Source organism: Oreochromis aureus, linkage group 15, assembly GCF_013358895.1.
Source record: "Oreochromis aureus strain Israel breed Guangdong linkage group 15, ZZ_aureus, whole genome shotgun sequence".
Taxonomy (NCBI): domain Eukaryota; kingdom Metazoa; phylum Chordata; class Actinopteri; order Cichliformes; family Cichlidae; genus Oreochromis; species Oreochromis aureus.
In genome coordinates, this window is record NC_052956.1 from 6,943,541 (window position 1) to 6,963,739 (window position 20,199).

The 20,199-nt window shown below is 43.1% G+C and overlaps 1 protein-coding gene across 1 annotated transcript; it reads left to right on the top strand.

Annotated features, from left to right (window-relative positions):
- The first annotated feature begins 1,891 nt into the window (after positions 1–1,891).
- rnf217 (ring finger protein 217) lies at positions 1,892–19,833 on the top strand. Its single transcript, XM_031726218.2, has 7 exons — positions 1,892–3,216; positions 8,074–8,295; positions 9,306–9,470; positions 10,235–10,332; positions 10,422–10,525; positions 13,734–13,805; positions 15,329–19,833. Exons 1-7 carry the CDS (start codon positions 2,248–2,250, stop codon positions 15,409–15,411), a joined length of 1,713 nt encoding a protein of 570 aa, XP_031582078.2. The 5' UTR covers positions 1,892–2,247; the 3' UTR covers positions 15,412–19,833.
- The last annotated feature ends 366 nt before the right edge of the window (positions 19,834–20,199 follow it).

A 20,199-nucleotide genomic window follows, 5' to 3' on the forward strand; every position in this document is an offset into this window, starting at 1 on the left:
ACACATCTACCCACTTATATGGAAAAATGTTCCTGGAGTGAGCAAGGGCAGTTAATTGTAACGCTGAAGAAATGCTGAAGAATGCAAGTAGTTGAACTATTTTATACCCTGCACACTAGTTACTTTTTGACCTGTTTTGTGTAAAACAGCACACTCCTGATTGGGTTTGAGGCCTTATGTAATAAGCGTGCACTTGTAAAGATTTTTTTTCCTCTCTGAACATTGTTGGCATTCTCCATTAAAACCAATTGGGCACAACCAGAACAAGAAAACTAATTAGTGTGTGGCCCCAGCCCTGTGGCATTAATGAGAAGTTGTAACAAAGCTAACAACCCATTTTACAGGTACCCTACTTAGATTTATTTGAAGGTTCTACTGCATTAAAAATGTGTCCATTCAAACTGCTTTTATTCTTCACTTTTCCTGATGAAATGAAACCAGAGCTGGGTTTTTATGAAGAGGAGAACTGTGAGTGTGATGCAACGAAGAGTAAGTGGTCTACAACAACTGCTATTGCTCGATTCTTTCTTCTCTGAGTTGTTATAATGATTTGCACAGCGGTACAAAGTGATGTATTCAGTTTCTCCTCGTAAACGAAGCTGACAAAGATTCAGTATCTTGCTCAAGGACATCGCCACAGCAGATACACAGCAATCTGAAGGTTTTTGTTCTCCTTCAATAAAATTTCCCAGAAATGAATTGCCCAAAGACCTCTTAGACTCTGGGGGGGGGAATACAGTAAGAAAATACAGACATTTTCTGTATTTTTTTGTATTACAAAAACACATTTTTATAAATAAAAACACAAACCTTGGTTAGAAGGACTGTTAATATTTTTACATTACCAGAATGATGATTATATGCTTCAATGATTTGGATTGTTCAGTAGAAAAACACAGACTAATGGCTTTTCACATTTATGAAAACTGATGAAAAGCTGAAATGTGGCAGGAAAAAAATTAAATTACGGTCCAATTCTCTGTCGTGATGGGACAAAATGGAAAATTGTTCAGACAATAAACGCTCATGATTTTTAATGTTTTAATAATATATTTCCTAAATGTGATCATAGTTCAGATTTTTTACAAGCAAAACTTATTAAACTGAACATTTTCTTTAGATTTGCAAACAATAGTTATAAAAGAAGGCTGTAATTTTATATTAATTTAATGCTGAAATGTCAAAGAAATGTAAGTGTTATTTGATGGATTTTTTTTCATTTAATTATTTTAACTGTGCATTATAAGATCCAGCTGCAGAGCTGCAGTCGTTACAAGGACAGGTTGAAGAACCTACGAGGGCCGGGATGCCACACTTGTTTTTCACTGTGGGCCGCATAAGAGGGCCACTTTAATCTTAAGTGAAACTCAATGATAAATGTGTTAAATTACAGAAAAGGTTATGGCAGTTCATTGCACAGGTTGTTCTGTAATGATAAAATATAAAGTTTCTGTTAAACTGTAGACTCGCTGTAGTAATGGAAACACAGGAACTTTACTGTCTTGTAATTGTTTATCTGTTAAGTACTTTGGTGTAGTATGAATGTCAATGAGAGTCTTCATCAGGAAAAGCTGTAAAACCTATGAAATACAGTTAAAAGTTCAAAATCTGTGAGCTCCTTCACATTTGCTAAAACTGGCTGGACTGAGAGAAAAACTGATTTTTTCTGTCTTTTTTTTTTTTTTTTTACAGTGAATCTACAGTCAAAATCATTTATTTCAACTAGTGAAAAAAAACCAGGAACTTTCTGTCATTTAAATGTTTATCTATTACTTACTTTTTACTTCGTGTACTATGGATGTTAATGGAGGAGGTCTTTATCAGTGGAAAACACAGTAAAACCTATAAAAATGCAATTAAAATACTTAAATTTTAATTGCATCAATGTTTCTTTGGAGTCTTTAGAGGGCCGATTCTGGCTCCTGGGCGTTATGTTTGACACCCATATACAAAGGCCTAGGACAAAAAACCAAAAGAGCCAGTGGGCCAGCCCTTCTGGCTCCTCTTCCTCACACTTAGCACCGGGAGCACTGTTTTTATTTGGTGCCATAGATTAAAGGGGAGTTAGGCTCTCTCCGATCTCCACCACTAGGCTTTCCATCGGCCTATCGCTGCTCTCCTGCACGCTTACGACGACACCCGGAAGCAGCCAGCTGCCTGCTTTGTTTTGTTTTGGTAGTGGGAGTTAGGTGAGAGGCAGACAGACGAGCAGGCGGCGGTACGGCACGGGAGAGAGCCGCTCTCTAAATGGGGAGAGCTAAATCGGGAATGGAAAATGACGGCCCGATAGCTGACGCCTGTAAAATGCCGAGTTTCATCAGCGGCATCGAGGAGGGGAGGGTGAAATTGTCCCGCAACCTGCCGACACAAACTTCCTTCACGGACGGTAAAGTTGAGCGGACGCTCGGAGATTTGAGCCGACGTGTCACCAGGTCAAACTCCCGGCTATCGCTGGACGAAAGCGACAGGGACCCGGGGGGGAAGGATGCGGAGGGCAACAACAACAACAACTGCAACGGCGGAGGGAGAGCGAGGAGGAGGGCGAGCGCTGTCGACATCCTGAGGAAGAATTTCGGGGATTCAAAATCTCCCTCTTTCCGTCTAAACGGAGGCAGTCGGATGCAGTGCGGAGCCGAGCTTGAAAACCACGAAGGAAGCGTTAACGACACTCAAGATTATGGACCTGATTATAGCGGGTCTACAAAGTCGGACGTAGAAACGGGCGAAGCCGAGGTGGAAAACGAACCAACCTCGAGCGAGTTACAGAGTTTGGGTGTTCGGGCAGTTGAATTGTTAACCGTTACAGGTCAGCGCCATCATACGTGTGACAACAGCGGCAGCACGGCCACTCCGGAGGGGTCTGTCAGCGCCAAAAAGCACGTCTACTGCACCGTTTACTGCATCGCCAACGACAGCCATGGAAAAGACGCCGAAATCACGGACTGCTCCGATGACACCGTCGCACCGGACGCGTCAGAACGGGACTTGGAGACTGGGCGGGATGCGGGTTCGATTCCCGAGCTGCCACCGTACACAGTGGACGACCTGGTGGATCCTTTTGGGGACTTGTCCCACCGGCTGTCCGCGGAGCAGGCCGGCGCCGAGGGTGCGATGCAGAGTTGCCGGGTGTGCATGGAAGAGAAAACCATCGCACCCCTGCCCTGCTGCAGGAAGGCCGTGTGTGACGAGTGTCTGAAACTCTACGTCAGCTCCCAGGTTGGTTGGGTTAGGGAGCAGTGGGGGGTATCTGAGTGAAAACAAAAGGGGCCTGTCCCAGAAGCAGGCCTCGCTGGGTCGGTCAGCAGCAGCTGGCTGAGGTGTCCTTGAGCAGCATTAACTTTGCAGTCTTCTCCGTCACACTTTTCTTGTGCTATATTTGGCATTTTATCCACATTTGGAAGCACGGGCTTGGCTTTCGAGCATACCAGGTGGTGACCCCAAACCCCACGTGTTTCGCATGCATACAAAAAGATCCACGTTAAGGGTTAATTAACGAGTGAAGGCGAGAATCTACAGGTCTTCTTGTCTTGTGATGAGTACTTTTTCGGTGAATCTGGGTCACAGACGCATGCCACACCAAAATTGGGACCTGGCAGCGGTGGTTTTCACAATAGAGGACTTTGTGAGAGCTCTTTGGCTTATTCAGCGTCTTTCTCTCAGGCTCTTTAAGAAGGATCCCACCTTCAGATAGAAGGCTTTTATGCTTATGTGTATTAGCATGTCCAGTTGCATCCCAAAGGGGCACAAAGTGTGGGATCATCCCCTTCTGGGTTGATTCCTACATTCCCAGAATGCCTTTTGGTATCTGGAGGAAAAGGATGGATAAAAACAGCTGAAGCAGTCAACACAGAGGCAACAATGTCGTAGTTGAAGAATGAGTTCTTCCACTATAATAAATGTCAGTGTGGAGTCTCTGTTGCTTTATGCTGATCCATTAAGAAAATTAATAATTGATAGATTGATTACTCTCCAGTATAACAGCTATCAGACTGCAGCACAAGGCACATTGCTGCTTCCTACCAGGCCTGCACGATGTGAGGAAGCTCTGCAGTGTTCAGTAACAGTGGTCAGCACTGCGATGACTGTGTGACCTGCGATAAATAAGCGAATATTAAATTGTGCGTATTAGCAGTTATTTTCTGCTTTAATAGCTCCACTGCTAACACAGACCCCGAAACACTGACTAGCCCACTGAACAGAGAAATTAAATAACCGTTTATTGTACATGTTCATGTTGCACTGACAGTAAAATTACAATTTGCCAGCCAGTGATGCTTTCTACCAGAGATAAAGTGTTTCAGGATGGATTTTCTGCCTTCTTGTGGCTTCTTCATCAGACTGTTCCGGTCAGCAATCTTTCAGTCATAATCCCTGTTGCTTTTACAGCCCAGGGAGGAGCTGCACTCTCATCTCCTTGCTACTGTTGCTAAGATTGGCTTTAATCTGTATAGATAACGCACTTTTTATCAGTCATTCAGGCTCATTTTTATCTGCAGTTGTCTTGCTTTGATAACAGGGCATGAACATCCATGCAAATACAGAGCCAAGCCGGCTCTCTGATGAGCACACTGTGAATTTTTATTATTATTTTTGTTTTAAATGGTCATGTACATTATCCTGTGGAGGTGGAATTTTTAGCACACACGCTTGGCACTTAACCCTCAGTAGAAGCGTTATGTCAGATGGATGTGGTCACAGATGGGACACTTGGGAATTGGTGTTTTTTGTTTGTTTGTTTTTGTTTTTGCTCCTGGGATCTTGGTCAGGCATTGCAGGATGGATGGATGTTGCACTGAACCGATTCCAGCCGTGTTGTTATAACAGGGATTAAACCTGCAACTTTCCTGTTGTGCTAAATAAAGACCTAATGAAATCTAGGCAGTCTAATCGTTGCTATTGCATATTGTCTATAGCACACCCGCTTTCATTTCCAAGGTTATATGTATCAGGACATTGGCATGTTCTTAAACGAACACCAGCACATGATATATTACACTGTGTCAATATTTATGTAACAAAAATTAAGCCAAAATGCAGAAGCAGTGTGTGAAAAGCTGAGTATCCTACGTGTTTCAGTGGAGTCACCTTTAGCAGCAGTAAGTTGAAGTGTTTGTTTTCTGTGTGTCTCACATGATTGTGGAGGAATTTTCAGCCCGTTGGTCTTTACACTGGTCATTTCAATCAGGTTGAGGTCTGGACTTTGGCTGGGCCATTGCAACACATTGATTCTTTTCTTTTTCGGTCGTCATCCTGTAGATTTGCTGCTTTACTTGAGATCATTGTGTGGTGATCCAGTTTGAGCCAAGCTTTAGCTGTTGCATTGATGGCCTCACATTTCACTCTAGAATACTCTGGTGTACAGAGGAGTTCATGGTTGACTCAAATCATCACCCCTCCATCACCAGTTGTTATGAGGTGCTGATAGGCTGTGTTGGGTTTTTGAAAAATGTGGCACTTTAGAGTCTGAGATGTTGAATTTGTTTTTGTTTTTTTGTTTTGTTTTGGAGGGTCTAACGTTGAGGTGAATGCGCTGCATCATCCACTCCTGGGAAAAATATCTTCAACATTTTACATGTTTAGTCTTTCTCACTGTGGGATGATGGATTCCAGATTGTTTGGAAATGGCCTTATAACCTTTCCCAGGCTAACGGGCAGCAGTAGTTGCTCCTCTGAGATCATTACTGATGCATGTTAAGACGCACCTGAATGCTTCAGACCAGCAAACTGCCAGAACCTCTGCTTTCATAGAGGTGCTCACACTTCATAAAGATCCATTAATGGGGTTCATTTGATTACCAGCACCTGGCTGCTATGTACCCGCTTAGACGTATGATAGAAGCAGTATGGGTCTACTTAGTTTTTCGTACACTGCTTCTCAATTTTGGCTTATTAAACAAATAGTGACAAGAGGTTTCATGAGGTCAGATTAACTATGGGCAAGCCCTATGAGCCAAAACCTCAGGCTTCAGATTGCCCATAACAGTAAGTTTTAGACATTTTTTTTGGACTCTGTGCTCTGTATGACGTCAGCAAAAGTGAAAATCCCTAATCTGATCATCTCAGGGACACAGCCACCCGTCTGCTCTTCAAATGTTCAGTTTAGCAGAGGCAGGCACTCAGCTGAAAGTTGGCTTAAAGGGAACAGGAAGAGAGCGCTAAAACGGCTAGTTTCATACAGTTGATAAGCTGGCTGAACCTGTGAGTCAAATTATTTTACTGTGAATTCGATTCAGCTTTATTTGTATAGCACCAATTCACAACAACAGCCACCTCAAGGGGGTTTATATTGTAAGGTAGAGACCCTACAATAATACAGAGAATACCCCAACAAGCAAATAACCCCCTTTGAGCAAGCACTTGGTGACAGTGGGAAGGAAAAACTCCCTTTTAACAGGAAGAATTAGAATTAGGCAGAATTAGGCTAAGGAAGGAGCAGGCATCCGCTTTGACTGGTTGGGTATGAGGGAAGGGGGACAGGGCTGTGAATCATGCAAAGCTACCCTAGCAGAGTGCAGAGTACAAATATTGAACCACAGATTGCCAAACACGGTCCCTTTTAAAGCCTCATACATTCCTAAACACTTACTACCAGTTGTTTTACTTTAAGGCAGCATGACCTCATTTTGGTCCACGTCATGCTGACATCATCTGTTGCTCTTACGAATAGATTCAAAGCTGAATGTTACCTAATGCTGTTAGTTTACAACCCAGCCTCAGTCAGCTAGGTTTCAAATACGTGCAGCACGTGGCAGTTTAGGTGCTTGGACTGACTCAGGTAGGTGAATGGTTCACCGCTAATGTGGTAAACTCAGGTTTCTGGTTGTATTTGTTTATGTTTTCACTCACGACATTAAAACCACAGAACAAAGTCACCTGTATTTTCAGCAGACCACACTCTGTGACACGTGCAGGTGAGAAATAACCTGTCCAACCAGTCTGTGCTGGTCATCCCAGCACTGCTGTTGTGGCAACAATATCAATACAGCTTTGGATGATATATGCTCACTTTATATGTAATATTGGGTTTTTTGGAGGGTGGGTGATATGGGTGTGACACCATCAGAAGTTGATGCTATTGTACTTTGTTTTCGGCCTGCCATTTCTCACACGCACACACAAAGGGAGAAAAGACCTGATCGTGTGTCAGTATAACAGGTCTCACAGGGTTTGATGGATTTAATGTGTTGAGGAGACAGAGCGAGAGAGAAAAATGAGGAAATGAAAGATGAATGGAACTAGAGAAGAAGATCAGCCCTAGCTGGGAGGAAGCACATTGAAAAAAGTTTGAAACGAAAGATGGTAAAAGAATAGGAGGCAATATTTCCAGTGGGATTTGAGTTGTCTCTAATCCTGCCCGTGACATTTACTGCATCACATACTGCATTATAGGTAGGGTTAGATGACATGAGTTTGTGTTTGCCGGACATTGACACGTAGCGCTGTAAAGGCTAAATTAATGACTCATGATAATAACAGATTGGGAAATTTCCAGGATTACATGTCAGCCTCCTGAAACCGCCTAGTCAGAGAGTCAAAATATCCGGCTTTATCTTTGAAAGCCTTTTGGTGAGCAGGTTTGTTTACCTTAGCCTCACACGCCTTCAAGAGAAGTCTAAATAAAAGAGTGCAGTCCTTCCAGAGTGCACGATCTTATGGTTAGTTAGTGTTTTACTGGATCACCAGACTGTGGATCAGTTCCACTCAGAGTTACCAAGTGCCAGGCACTCACACTGCACTAATGTGCCCGTGTGCGTGCGCTTTGTCATAGGTTAACCTCCAGCGGCTGCACGACCGCCCTCTGCCCCTCAGTTCTTCTGGTCTTTGGTGAATTATTTACCATCTCTCATCAGTGGTGTAAATATATTCAGCATGCAGATTTGGGTCAGAGAAATGCACCATAACAAACCGCCGAGTGGTGACACATGTTTTATGAAGCTTACTGATTTCTTTGTGGAGCCTTTGACAGGTTTATCAGTAACATTTAAAAGTAGAATACCCTCCTCTGAGCCTCTATGTGCATTAAAAGCAGATTTTTCCACGATGCCATGTCATCTGTCTGTGTTCTTTCCCCAGGTGCGAGTGGGGAAAGCTCTTATCAGCTGTCCGATCACGGAGTGTAGTGGCAACCTGGAGGAAGGACTGGTGATTTCCCATTTGACCAAAGAGGAGGTGGCAAAATATCGTTACTTCTTGGAGCTGAGTCAGCTGGATTCGAGCACAAAGCCCTGCCCCCAGTGCAGTCAGTTCACTTCTCTGAAGACGCACACCCCCAACCGCTCCGAGCACAAGTATAAAGTAAGTTGACGCGCCGGCGATGACAGTTGCCGTAATGTTGTACAGTAAAAAGGGATGCTCGCAGTGAGTCGCAGTGAGCTGTGTGATTAAAAAGAAGTGCCTCGTGCCGCTGGTGTGTGCACTAGGCAACAAAAGCAGAGCTGGGGTAAAAGTAATTGCTTTGGTTAACTGCGAGTGGATAAAATCAGATCCCAAGCCTTTATTCACGTCAAGAGCAACAAAGACCAGGGTGCCCTATTGATGTATGATTTTATTTGTTCAAGCGAAACCACATCCATAGTTCACATCTGCACAGAGATATTTGCTGCTTATCGTTTCCCATCTCTCTTCCCCCATTCCCTGTCATCTCCCTACTGGCAAACTCTAATATTTAGGAATAAAATGCCTCACAATCCTGGGGAAAAACAGGCAAATTCCAAAACCTAAAGGTCTTAAATAGGACTGTTGTGTTATTTGTGTTTATTTGTGTATTATAATGTCAGATGCTCTTATGAAATCGGGCAGAGTTTAAAATAATATGGTAATCAGTGTGAAGTAACACCTAAGCCTTGGTTTCCAGCTTGTGCCTAGCTGACATCAGCACATATTTTCCTCTTGTAGTCATCTATTACACAGCTGGAGGTGTGGGTTTGGGTGAGCCCTCGGTGAGAAGGCGGAGCTTAAAAGCAGCAGGTTCTGTTTGCTGAAGCCAGGCGAGGGGGAACCAATCAAAAGGGCCTTTGAGGAGGGGCAGACTTAAGGAGACAGGAACTAAAAGATCAGATAGGTTGGAAAATGGATAAACTTGGGGATTTCATTAAGGGTCATGTGTATATATGAATATAAATATAAATAGCTGGCTACTAAAATAATGCATTTTGGTTTAAGGATTAATAGCCTGTACTAAATCTGCACCTCTGCTCAAAAGTAACACATTCAATGTGATTGGTCAAACTGCAGTTGTCCAGTTTTAAGGCTGAGCATGTTGGTTATTTGTGCGTAAACATGTCTGTTTTCTGTCTGCTCTGCAGATCCAGTGTAGCAATTGCCAGTTTGTGTGGTGCTTTAAATGCCACGCGCCCTGGCATGACGGGCTCAAATGCCGCGACTACAGGAAAGGAGACAAGCTGCTACGTACCTGGGCGAGTGTCATTGAGCACGGACAGAGAAACGCCCAGAAATGCCCCAAGTGCAAGGTGAGACACTGATGAATGATAGACGCCACAAGCTTTTTGTTTCCAACATTTCGGGAAGAGGACTCCTGAAAGCGGCCACAGTGTCTGTACACGGAAAGGGATTTGACTGATGGAGGGTGTTATCGGTGTAGATGAATGAATCAATGAAGGTTAAGAAGCATTGAAGCAGTTGTAGATGATGGATGGAGCGCTGTAGAGAACAGGATGGATGCACAGATGTAAAAAAAGAACGTGTGCAGCGGCAGCGGCAGTCCGTAACTGGTGAGCACGCTGAAAAATGATGGCCATGTGTGCTGCACAAAACCATATCTGGTAGACTCACTGGCATCTCCCTGCTAGCCATAATACCAGCCTGGTCTTATCGTGCAGTCTCATTACGACCAAGTTGGTCCACGCAATATCTAATTTGACTGTCAGATGACTAAAGGAAGACATAAATTAAGCTAATTACCGGTATATGGGAACTGTTTGCTCACAACAGTAAACACTTTCCATCTGTGTTTGTCACACTGCTGCTCCATGGCTCTGGAAGCAGGAAGAGGAGCTCATGTTTGATGAAGACAGCAGATTGGTGTCAAGTAAAAGAAGCTGCTCAAAGCTAGTTATTGGTGAGGTTATAGAAAGTCTGCTCCCTGATGCGTACTGCTGATGTACTGTACTACTGCGGGTGCTGTTAGATGCTTATAGTGTACAGTGTGAAACTGAAAGAGACTTCACAGGTGTTACATGTTACATCACCTCTTTGATTTAATCTTCGTCTGTAGATTCATATTCAGCGTACGGAGGGATGCGATCATATGACCTGTGTGCAGTGCAACACCAACTTCTGTTACCGCTGCGGAGAGCGCTACAGACACCTGAGGTGTGTTGTGCTCCACTTTCTTCACTCTGGCTGCTTTGTTCGCCCATCTCTTCTCTGCGATTTCACCTTTCGCTTCATTTTGCTGGCAGATTTTTTGGGGACCACACATCCAACCTCAGTGTGTTTGGCTGCAAGTATCGCTATCTCCCCGATAAACCTCATCTGAGACGGCTAATTAGAGGCTCTGTCTGTGGTAAGTTGCTGCGTGTAATTGATAAAGAGCTGTTTTCATAGCATGTTTGCTCTTTTCAGCTATAGTGAGCTTTATGCTAACACAGCTGCATATCTACAACTAGGAGTGGCCCGTTATGGCAGTTACCGTGTGTTCTGCCGTTCTGCCACAGATTTAAACAACAGAGCTGTTTGCTCAAGCCGTGATCAGAGTGAACTCTGGTCACTGGCTTTTATGTATTTGCATCCTTGTCAGAGCACAGGAGTTTCAGACTAGGACAATGTCCTCTGTTCGTTACACAAGTGTGTGCAAAACAAGTAACAGACAACTTACACCCAGAAAACTCAGGGGAAGTACTGTATGTGTGTGCTTGACTGCATCGTGTCCCAATTTTCTACTTTAAAGTAATGCGTTGATGCTTTGGACAGTTGGACAGTGCTTTTGAAATTAGGGAGAACCACTGCAGTCCCTGAAAGTTTCAAGAATATTATTGGAAAGGGGCAGGGATAACTCAGTAGGTAGAGTGTTGGCCACATGATCGGAAGGTCGGGGGTTCGAATCCACTGAACAGCTACCCTGAGGTACCCTGAGCAAGGTACAGTCCCTACACAGTGCTCCCCGGGTGCCCAATGGCTGCCTACTGCTTCACAGAGTGAATGGGTTAAATGCAGAGAGGAATTTCCCCACGGGGATCAATAAAGTATACATTAATTTATTGAAAGGATTTTTTTCCCTCATACATACAGCACAAGATTTTATTTAGCAGTTGTGTCCAAGTTTCAAATGTCGAGCTGTTGCATTGAATTGAGGTTGAAGTATTTGGAGGTAGTCTTCCTTATTTAATATTCCATGCACTCCAGTGTATGAAGTGCCAGTGCAGCTGCTACCGCCACCGTGCTTTACTCCTGTTAGCATACCTCCTGTAATTGTGGCCAAATAACTCAATCTTTGTTTTGTCTGATTATCAAACTCTTCTCCAGAAGGCACTTGTCCTTGTAGCTGTAAATTTCAGTTGAGTTTGAAAGTGTCGATTTTGAAGCAGGGCCTTATCTTTTGGAAAGCATCCTCTCAGTTCATGGTGACATAAAACTTCACTGTGGACAGTGACGCTGGTGTTTCAGAAGTTACCTGTTTACGGCAGGGTTGAGCCTTGATGGTTCCTGGATTGTTCCTGAACATTCTAACCAATCCCCTCTCATCTGAGGGTGACAGTTTGAGTCTTCAAAGTGGCGACACATCCAAAATACTTGTACTTAAAGTATAGTTGTTTGAACCAATCTGTAGTTGTTTTTGGCCTCTTGTTAGAAAATGAAGGTGTGGTTTCATACCACAGATAAGTCTCCATTTTGAAACACAGTATGACCAAGATTTACAAAATGTGCTTAATTTTTCATTTGATGGGACCCGAAATGAGTGATTGAGCCCATAACTTCAGTCCGGGTTAGTGTTAGGTGCCTTTAAGTTGCAGTCTTTTTCATGGCCAGCAGGGGCCGACTCCTGTGGCTGCACAGAGGCTACATTCACACTGCAGGTCTTAAAGCTCAATTCCAATTTTTTTAATCAAATCCGACTTTTTTTGTCTGGTTGTTCACGCTACAAATAAAATGTGATAGCAAACGTGCTCTAGTGTGAACGGTTCACGTCCCTCAAAGAGGCCAGCATGCGCAAAAAAAGACGTCACACACAACGCGCTCTGTTTACGGAAGTAAAAAATGGCGGCTACAGAGCTAGTAGGTGTTGTTGCAGCAGTCTATCAATTTCTGCATTGTCGTAACCGACAGATTTTGACAAATTAATTAGAGAAAGAAGGACACTGGAAAAAAAAGAGAGCCCGTGCTGTAACAATGGCCTTGTTAAAGCCATTTAACAAGGCCTCCGTCTCCAGTTTCCGCCGCCATGCTTTCTCGTTTGTCTTCTCCGGTGCTGACAATTGGCGTCTGTCTTGTGTCAGTGACGTAAAAGACGGATTTAATGCGACATGACCATTCAAACAGCAGTCGATTTCTAAAACATCAGATATGTATCTGATTCAGTACCACATACGAAAGTGACCTAGGTCGGAATTGAAAATATCGGATTTGTGCTGTTCAAACTGTCATACCATGATCGGATATGGGTCGCATAGGGTCAAAAAAGTCGGATTTGATGCGCTTTCGCCTGCAGTGTGAACGTAGCCGAAGACCTTTGGTTGTAAAGAAGTGTGTGGACAAACGGCCCTCACCTGCTGTTTCTCTGTGACCTCAGTCATCACACTCCTGTTGACTTTATGGTCTAAGTTGTTACTTTCAGGTCATTCTGAACAAAACACGCAGTCCATTTTGTAAATTATGGTCATTCTGAGAGTCAGAAAGGAGGATTATCCAGGCTATGCTCATTTGCTAAGGACTTGTTGATCACAAGTCAGCTTCACAGTCAGATCGGCGCCTTGAAACCACAGCGAAGACACTCAGACTGAGACTTTATAACCGTCTATGGGCTGCACTGAAGCAGGAAGAATTAGCAGGGATACTCCTTACCACGTTCAGCATCCTGTCTTAGTGTTTTAGCATGATTGCTAAGAAGTATTAAACACAGAGAAGAACAGAGGTATTTGTACTTTTAACAGTTTGAAGGTATTTCAGTCTGGATCAGAGTGGTGGAACAGCCGTAATTAAGCAGACTTGCCATCCCTGAAGCTCCACTGCTTGCATCACTTTAATGAAAAAGCCTTTCCTGGGGCTCTTGCACTTATAAACCACTTTCTCTTGTTTATAAGTGATTGACGTGAATTCACCACACAGTAACAACAAAAGTGAACGTATCCGCATCTGCCTCTGTACTTCATTCGTGAGATTCCTGATGAAGCATGATAGAATCACATATCAGATGTTCATTCTTATTATCCATTCACGGTTATCAATTACATGCAAGCCCCTCTGATAGCTCTCTTTCACTCTGCTCTCAGCGACAGCTTCAGCTCGTTATATCGGCAGGGTGCCCGTGAACCGGGAGCTAATTTGTCGCTTAACATGAGCCACTGGCCCATTACAGCGCTCATAACTGTTCTCGTGCCATGCGCTGCTAGTGGCAAAGATGTAGCATTTAATAAAGAACATTACACTGCGGATGGAGTTCATTTGTAGTTACAGTAACTTCCATCCCGCAGCTATTCACCGATGACCAAATGTCGCAATTTATGAAGAGAAAAAAAATGACAATCATCCTTTCCTCTGCCTGTGTCTCTTTGCAGCCTCTAAGGTGCTGATAGCTCCTGTGGTCATTCTGCTGGTCGTGGTGCTCGGAGCTCTCGCGCTGGTGATAGGTAACATATTACAAACACACATGACCTCTAATCTGTTTCGGTGAGAGCAGTAAACACTTATCAGCGAGATGGTTCGCCTTGTTGTTTTCTTCCAGGCTGCTAAGAAGCTCTCTTATCATCTGTTTTTGGTCATGGGCTTCTTTTTATTTTCTGTAAAAGTTCACTTTTTCTGTTCAAAAAGGACAAAGCTGTTGATCCAGAGAAACACTATAATGGAGTAACTATTGCTTCCTGGAACGACAGTACTGTGCAAGTCTTGAGTCACCCCTAATTTCTTTGTATTTGGCTTCCAGTGAACAAAACTTTCTAGTAACTTTTAAAGTGGTTTTGAGCAACAGTTCTCTGGGCTTTCTGAAGGTTGTCTTAGGACATTGGCTGCTTCTTCACTCTTTTTCAGTCCAGTCCCTGTACCTGACCATTTTCAGTGGATTTTCTATAAATCACTGAAGCTTAAAAATATAGCTAACACAAAGGATGAACTAGTGTTGTGTCTACACATAAGAGAAAACCTAGCAATGGACCAATTTCAGTTTTATCTTTAAAATTTGCACTTTGTTATAGCAAAAACATCATTTGTTCCTACTTTTTTTAAATAAGAAAGATAAGGCAGTTTCACAGGTATGAAATAATATTTTTGCACCAGCAAAGTGATTCCCAAAGAGATTTTAGCTGGAAGTTGTGCCCCTAAAGATTTGAGAGAGACGAGATTTACAGCGGATGAAAAGTAACTTAAGAAATAGCTAGAAATTCAACACAGACCTGACAAGAGGGACCCGAGAGATGCATCTCCCCTTCAGAAATTTGTTCACTGAAGCCTCATTTTCATTTTGCAGCATGAAAATGATCCCAAACACACTGCCAATGCAGTAAAAAAAATACATGTATTTAAATAAAAAGCACACCGTGGAAAACAATCAGTCATGGATTCATCATCTCGACAGAGAATGGAACAAAAGTCAGCCAACATCAGAATAAGAGCTTTAAATGTCCTTCTAGAAGAACTATTCCTAAAGACTACTAAAAGAAAGCTGCCTAAGAGGGCAGTGTTGAAGAACAAAGGTGGTCATGCCAAATATTGACTTTAAAGCCCTTTAAGCTCCGTGTATGTTTGCAGGTTTTAATTGATCGCTCCAGTTTTCCCAGCAAAATATAAACAAATGAGGAAGGTCAGGGGCTCAAGACTTGCACAGTACTGTGCATTTGCAAGAACATCCAGCTAGAGACTAATCAGACTGCACTGTGAACTGCTCATGCCTCAGCTGACCTGTAGTTATTAGTGTAATTAATGTTAATCTGTTTCCTGCGTCTGTAAGTCCGACTGATGGTCCTCTGCGGACTGATAGGCATGATGGCGGGTTCATCATTAATAGAATCAATGTTGTGCTGCCGTCTCTCTCCGATGCCTTTCAGCTCCACATATAACACATTTGTTTGCAGTGCCGCACAACAGAGAATATTTAATGCTTGTAGACAGGACAGCGGTTTTACCTCTCTTGCACTTTCTGCCGTCTCTGTTTTTGTAGGGTTGGTTGTTTTCCCGATTTATTACGTGTGCAAGAAGAGGAAGAAGCAGCAGCGCACCAGAGGCTCCGGACGATGGATCTGAAGCTCGTCCTTCTTTCCATGCAGACCTCACCCTCACACACACACACACACACGCACACACAAACACACACGGCTTGGAAAGACAACACCCGCATCTCCTCAGGGACAGACCTGCCAGCCTGAGTCATCACAAAACTTTTGAGATGAGCAACACAAACTAAACACTGGCAGTTAGGAAGGACCTCAGGTGGAATGATGTACCTAAATCTGTAACGTGAGGCCTAAACGAATGCACATCTTTACATCTGGATTATTGCTCTCAAGTGGGACTACTGCAAAATGAATGCTGTATCAGGATGCTGGATATTTACGCAGAAGAGTAATTAAAAAAAAAAAAAAGTTTTAAAAAAAAAAGCAACCCCACCCCCCCGATCAGCTGCTGTCTTGCACAGTGCTCGTCACATAGAGGATGTTAAATGTAGGAACTTCTGAGGACTTTCTTGGATACACTGCAGGAAGTTTCAATCAGTGCACATTTTCCACGAATGTCACACTTTTTATTTTATTATTTTAAAGGAGAACAACCATAAAGCGCAGCTTAAACAGCTGCAGTTTGGTTTGCACCCATGCTTTCCTACCTGCGGTTGGTTTGACGCTGAGATGCAGGAATACTGTGGACAGGAGGCTTTGAGAGTGTCGGATACCGGTAATTATGAAGGCGCCAGAAATGCCAGCTGCACAGTGATAGCAGAGCCTCGCGGATGAAAAAGAAGGAAATACGTTTTTACTCATTTGCAAAAGTTGTTTGTGCCGCTGTTGGCTGGAGGAAAAAAGAGTGAGAAATGGAAATGAATTTGGAACAAGCACTGATATCAAGTTCTCACTGATGCAACGCAAGCTGGACGTCAACTTTTCCCAGCGTAGGTCAGATATTTGGAAAAGTTTCCATCGCAGTTTGAGTATCTGGCAAACCCACAGCGTGGACAATAATGTCAAAGGAAGGATGATACTTGACTATTCTGGGTAACAGCGACTGGCTCTCAAATTCTCGCTAGAAGGTTTGAAGATTAGGCGTGTACCCAACCTTAAGAGTGACGTCTGGTGTTAAAGATCGCACACTCACACACACGAAAGTGAAACTTTGGAATCCCCTTTGGAGTTATAACAAGCCTCTGTTATTTTCTGTTATGGTTTTCCATCAAACTTTCATCCTGTCTGTCCCCGTCTCTCTTGCTGTCTTTTTGTCCCACCTCTCTGTCTGTCTGTCTGTCTGAGCTGATGCTGGTTTACACTCCCTCCCTGCATGGCATGTTGTTTCCAGTGAGCCTACACGCTGTATGCCAGTATCTGCATCATCAAAAAAAAGGAGCTGCTGTGCCAAAACAAAGCGCTGAATATGGCGGGATAGACGGTTTACCGTGTCCCTTTGTTTTTTGTTTTGTTTTTATTGTTCTTTTAGACGTGAACTTTTGCAGGGGTGTCGATGAGGTATAATGAAGTGTGCACAAGAAATGGGGATCAAAACAAGCTGTAGAAGTACGGTAGATAGTTGGAAAGTGCTCAGAAGAGCAGAAACTGACTGAAAAGACAGAGAATAGAATGTAGAGTTAGGCCCGCGGTTTACCAAAGAGCTAAACAGGGTGTTATTGTTCTTAAGGTCATCCAGTTTATTTGGATGTCAGCTGTATGTGGATCAGTTTTGTGTTTTTGTTTGTTTGTTTGTTTGTTTGTAGCTGTCTGCCTGCTTGACAGTTTGGATAGTGACAAAGCAGTTTTTGACGCAGACCTCTGAATTCATTCGCACTGGCACGAGAGAGAGCGCGCACAGCAAGCGCTGCCAGGAAACGACAGATTTTAAGAGCTTTAAAGGTCGCCACCTGGCAGCAGTCAGCCAGCTGCTCTCTCCACTTATCCTGTCACTCTTTTTGTTTTTTGTGGGTTTTCATTTTATTTTATTTCATTTTTTTATATACCTTTTATGCCTTGTGATTGTCCTTTAACATCTTTTGTCCGTGCCGCTGCCCCGTGAGGTGTGACTGGACTCTGACCTCAGCTGTGAGTGGATGTGGAGAGGCGGGTGATTACAGTACACAACGCTCAATTGCAGCAGCAGCCACAGAGAAAAAGGAAGCATCCAAACCAATTGCTTTTTTTTCTCTCCACACTTCTGACATGTGAAAATAGCACACATCTGCCCAGTGGTGCGTTGTGGAAATGAAAAAGGTTTCCAAATCAGTCACAGACTTCTTTTTTTTTCTTTTTCATGGAGTGAGGATGGCGTTTTAAAGGTGACGCATTAAGAAAAACACAAAGAGACGGGTGTGTTCCAGCTGCACGCAGGAGACGACACGGTAGAGTGAGTAAATATGTGGAAGGTCAAGTGATGAGTAGTTCCAGGTGAAATGTCTCCATCTGAAACAAACACTGTGGGTGAAGGCGGGAAGTTGGTGTCTGTGCGTCCGTAGCGATTGCCGTCAGAGCGAATGTTACAGCACGTTTCGTCACTGAAGCAGATGTTGGATGATTTGCAGTGCAATGCCATTAACTGGGGTTGATCCCAGGGACCTGATCTCTTTTCTACATCTGGGAGTTAACACATACAACGTGTCAGCTGTAGGCGCAATATACATACACAGATTGTTACACACCCTATCTGAACGACCACAACGGGGTCACGACTCTGGGTTTGAATCTGCTCTCAGGAAGTTTGCTTTTCTCTTCACTGTAACCCAGAGCCTCCCATCTCACCTGAGCTGTGCCACAGATATCCTCAACTGCACTCTAGAGTCGCAACTCTTCCCGATGCCTGGAGCTCCAGGGATTAGAAACCCCGGTTTAAATTCCAGGAAGTAAAACCACTGTAGTGTCAAAAGAAGATCTAACTGTCTGGGTGCAGCCGCCACTGTCCAGTCTGCACTCTGGTCACGGGTTAAACCTGTACATTACAATATGTATTAGTAAGTCAGCAGCATGGAGACGGATGTGCAATGAATGGGCCAAACTGAATGCTTTTAACATTTACTCACATGCATTTCATGCAGGCATGTTTCAGCTACACTGGTGTAATGAATTGCTGCTTGTTTTTTTGTTTTTGTTTTTTAAAGTTATTAAATGGTTGACAGAGCATATGACGGTTATGTCCTTTAGACTATTTCCATGGCGTTTTCCTAAATTTGAATTTTTCTTTAATGGTTAGCTCGTCAGGAAAAAAAGATGGCAAATTTGCCTTTTGTTTTTGTTTCATTTTTTTTGTAAATACGGATAAATGAGGTCTTATGGGTTGGTTCTTTTCCATGTGACATCAGGTTTTTACCCTTTTATACACATCTGTGTTGCATAACTCTGCCCAGTGCTAATGCCAAGCAGAAATCCCATCTTTGTTGTTACTGTTGTTGTGTTACTATAGCCAGGAGCTCTTTGGTTAAAGCTGTAACCAGAAGCTGCTCTGTATATTCATTTAGTGACATTAGAGTTGTTTCAGGCCATGATTTTTTTTCCCCTTGCTGGGAAGCATTGGCTGGTTGACACCCATGGTCTTTGTTTTGTTTTGTTTATATGACATTCCCGGTTTTATTGGCATAAATATGCAACGGTGCCTTCACATCAACAATAGATCAGATTACCAACTTGTTATTCAGGGTCCCTGCAAATATTACAGACAAGGGTGCAGTCTCATCACAGCCTGCTGTTGTATGTGTTATTTATTAGAACAGTTAATAGAGCAGTACAAGAGGCTTCTTGATGTAAAATAAATTTGTCTGAAACTACTGTTGAAGGAATATATATTTATGGATGTCTTACCCATACCACACAGAAGATATGCAGATGACTCAGTGTTTTCCTGCTAAAAATGTTTTATAGCTTCAGATTAAACTAAACTTCTGAAATTTTATAAGTGCCACAATCCAGTGAGTCTCGCTACATCCCAAATACTGTTTGTACCTTTTTGCACAAGCTACTCTGTCACAATTTTTCCGACTTGATCTTTGGATTAAATCGAGGAGGCTGTTGCACTCATCAGATGAACATCATAAATAAGGCAAAAACGGGACTAAGCCTGTCTTGATGAAAGAGTTAATCACGCCCAAAAAAAAGAAAAAAAGAAAAGATTTCAGTGTCATTTCAGCATAAGTTTGACTCAGGACAAGTGATGTTGCAATATGGTGGTGTACTATCAGTAACATCGGGTTGGGTTTTCCCTATCTAGACATGCAAAGTTGTTGGAACGACAACAGCAGCAGGTTTATGTGTACACGCCACACAGTTATCCACGGGTATTTCTATTCAAGGAAATGTTAGAGACGCTTGATAAGTATGTTCCTTGTTTTCACCAGGAAAACATTCTTCCACCTGCTGCCACTGTCAGAAACATCTGCTGGTAATATTTGCTATTGTTGCTCACTTAGCCAGGCACAAACACTGTTTTCTCCTGAACATTTGCTTTATTAACGGAGAATAAAGTAAATTAAGTCAAATGCCAAAATGCCCCAGTTTGCCTGATTCTTTTTGATATTAACGTGCCACTGAAACAGTCTGCTTCTTTGTTCGTAGATAATGCGGAGGCCTTTCTCAATTATGCAGCTCTTTCTGAGGTCTGTTTGACAGTGTTTAAATGGCTACAGCCTGTGTATTCATGTAAGCACGGGTGTGACTGCAGTTTTATGTCAGCAGGGGTCATAAGTGCACCAGAGGAGGCGAAGCCAACATAACCATGGGCAGTCTAAGGCCAAAACCTCATTATTTCCTATGAACAAGCTGACACTAAAACAAAAACAAGCAATAACACTAAGTGGCTTATTTAGTGTTCAACTGGACTGTGAGTAGTGGTGTCAGAAGGAGTGGTACAAAC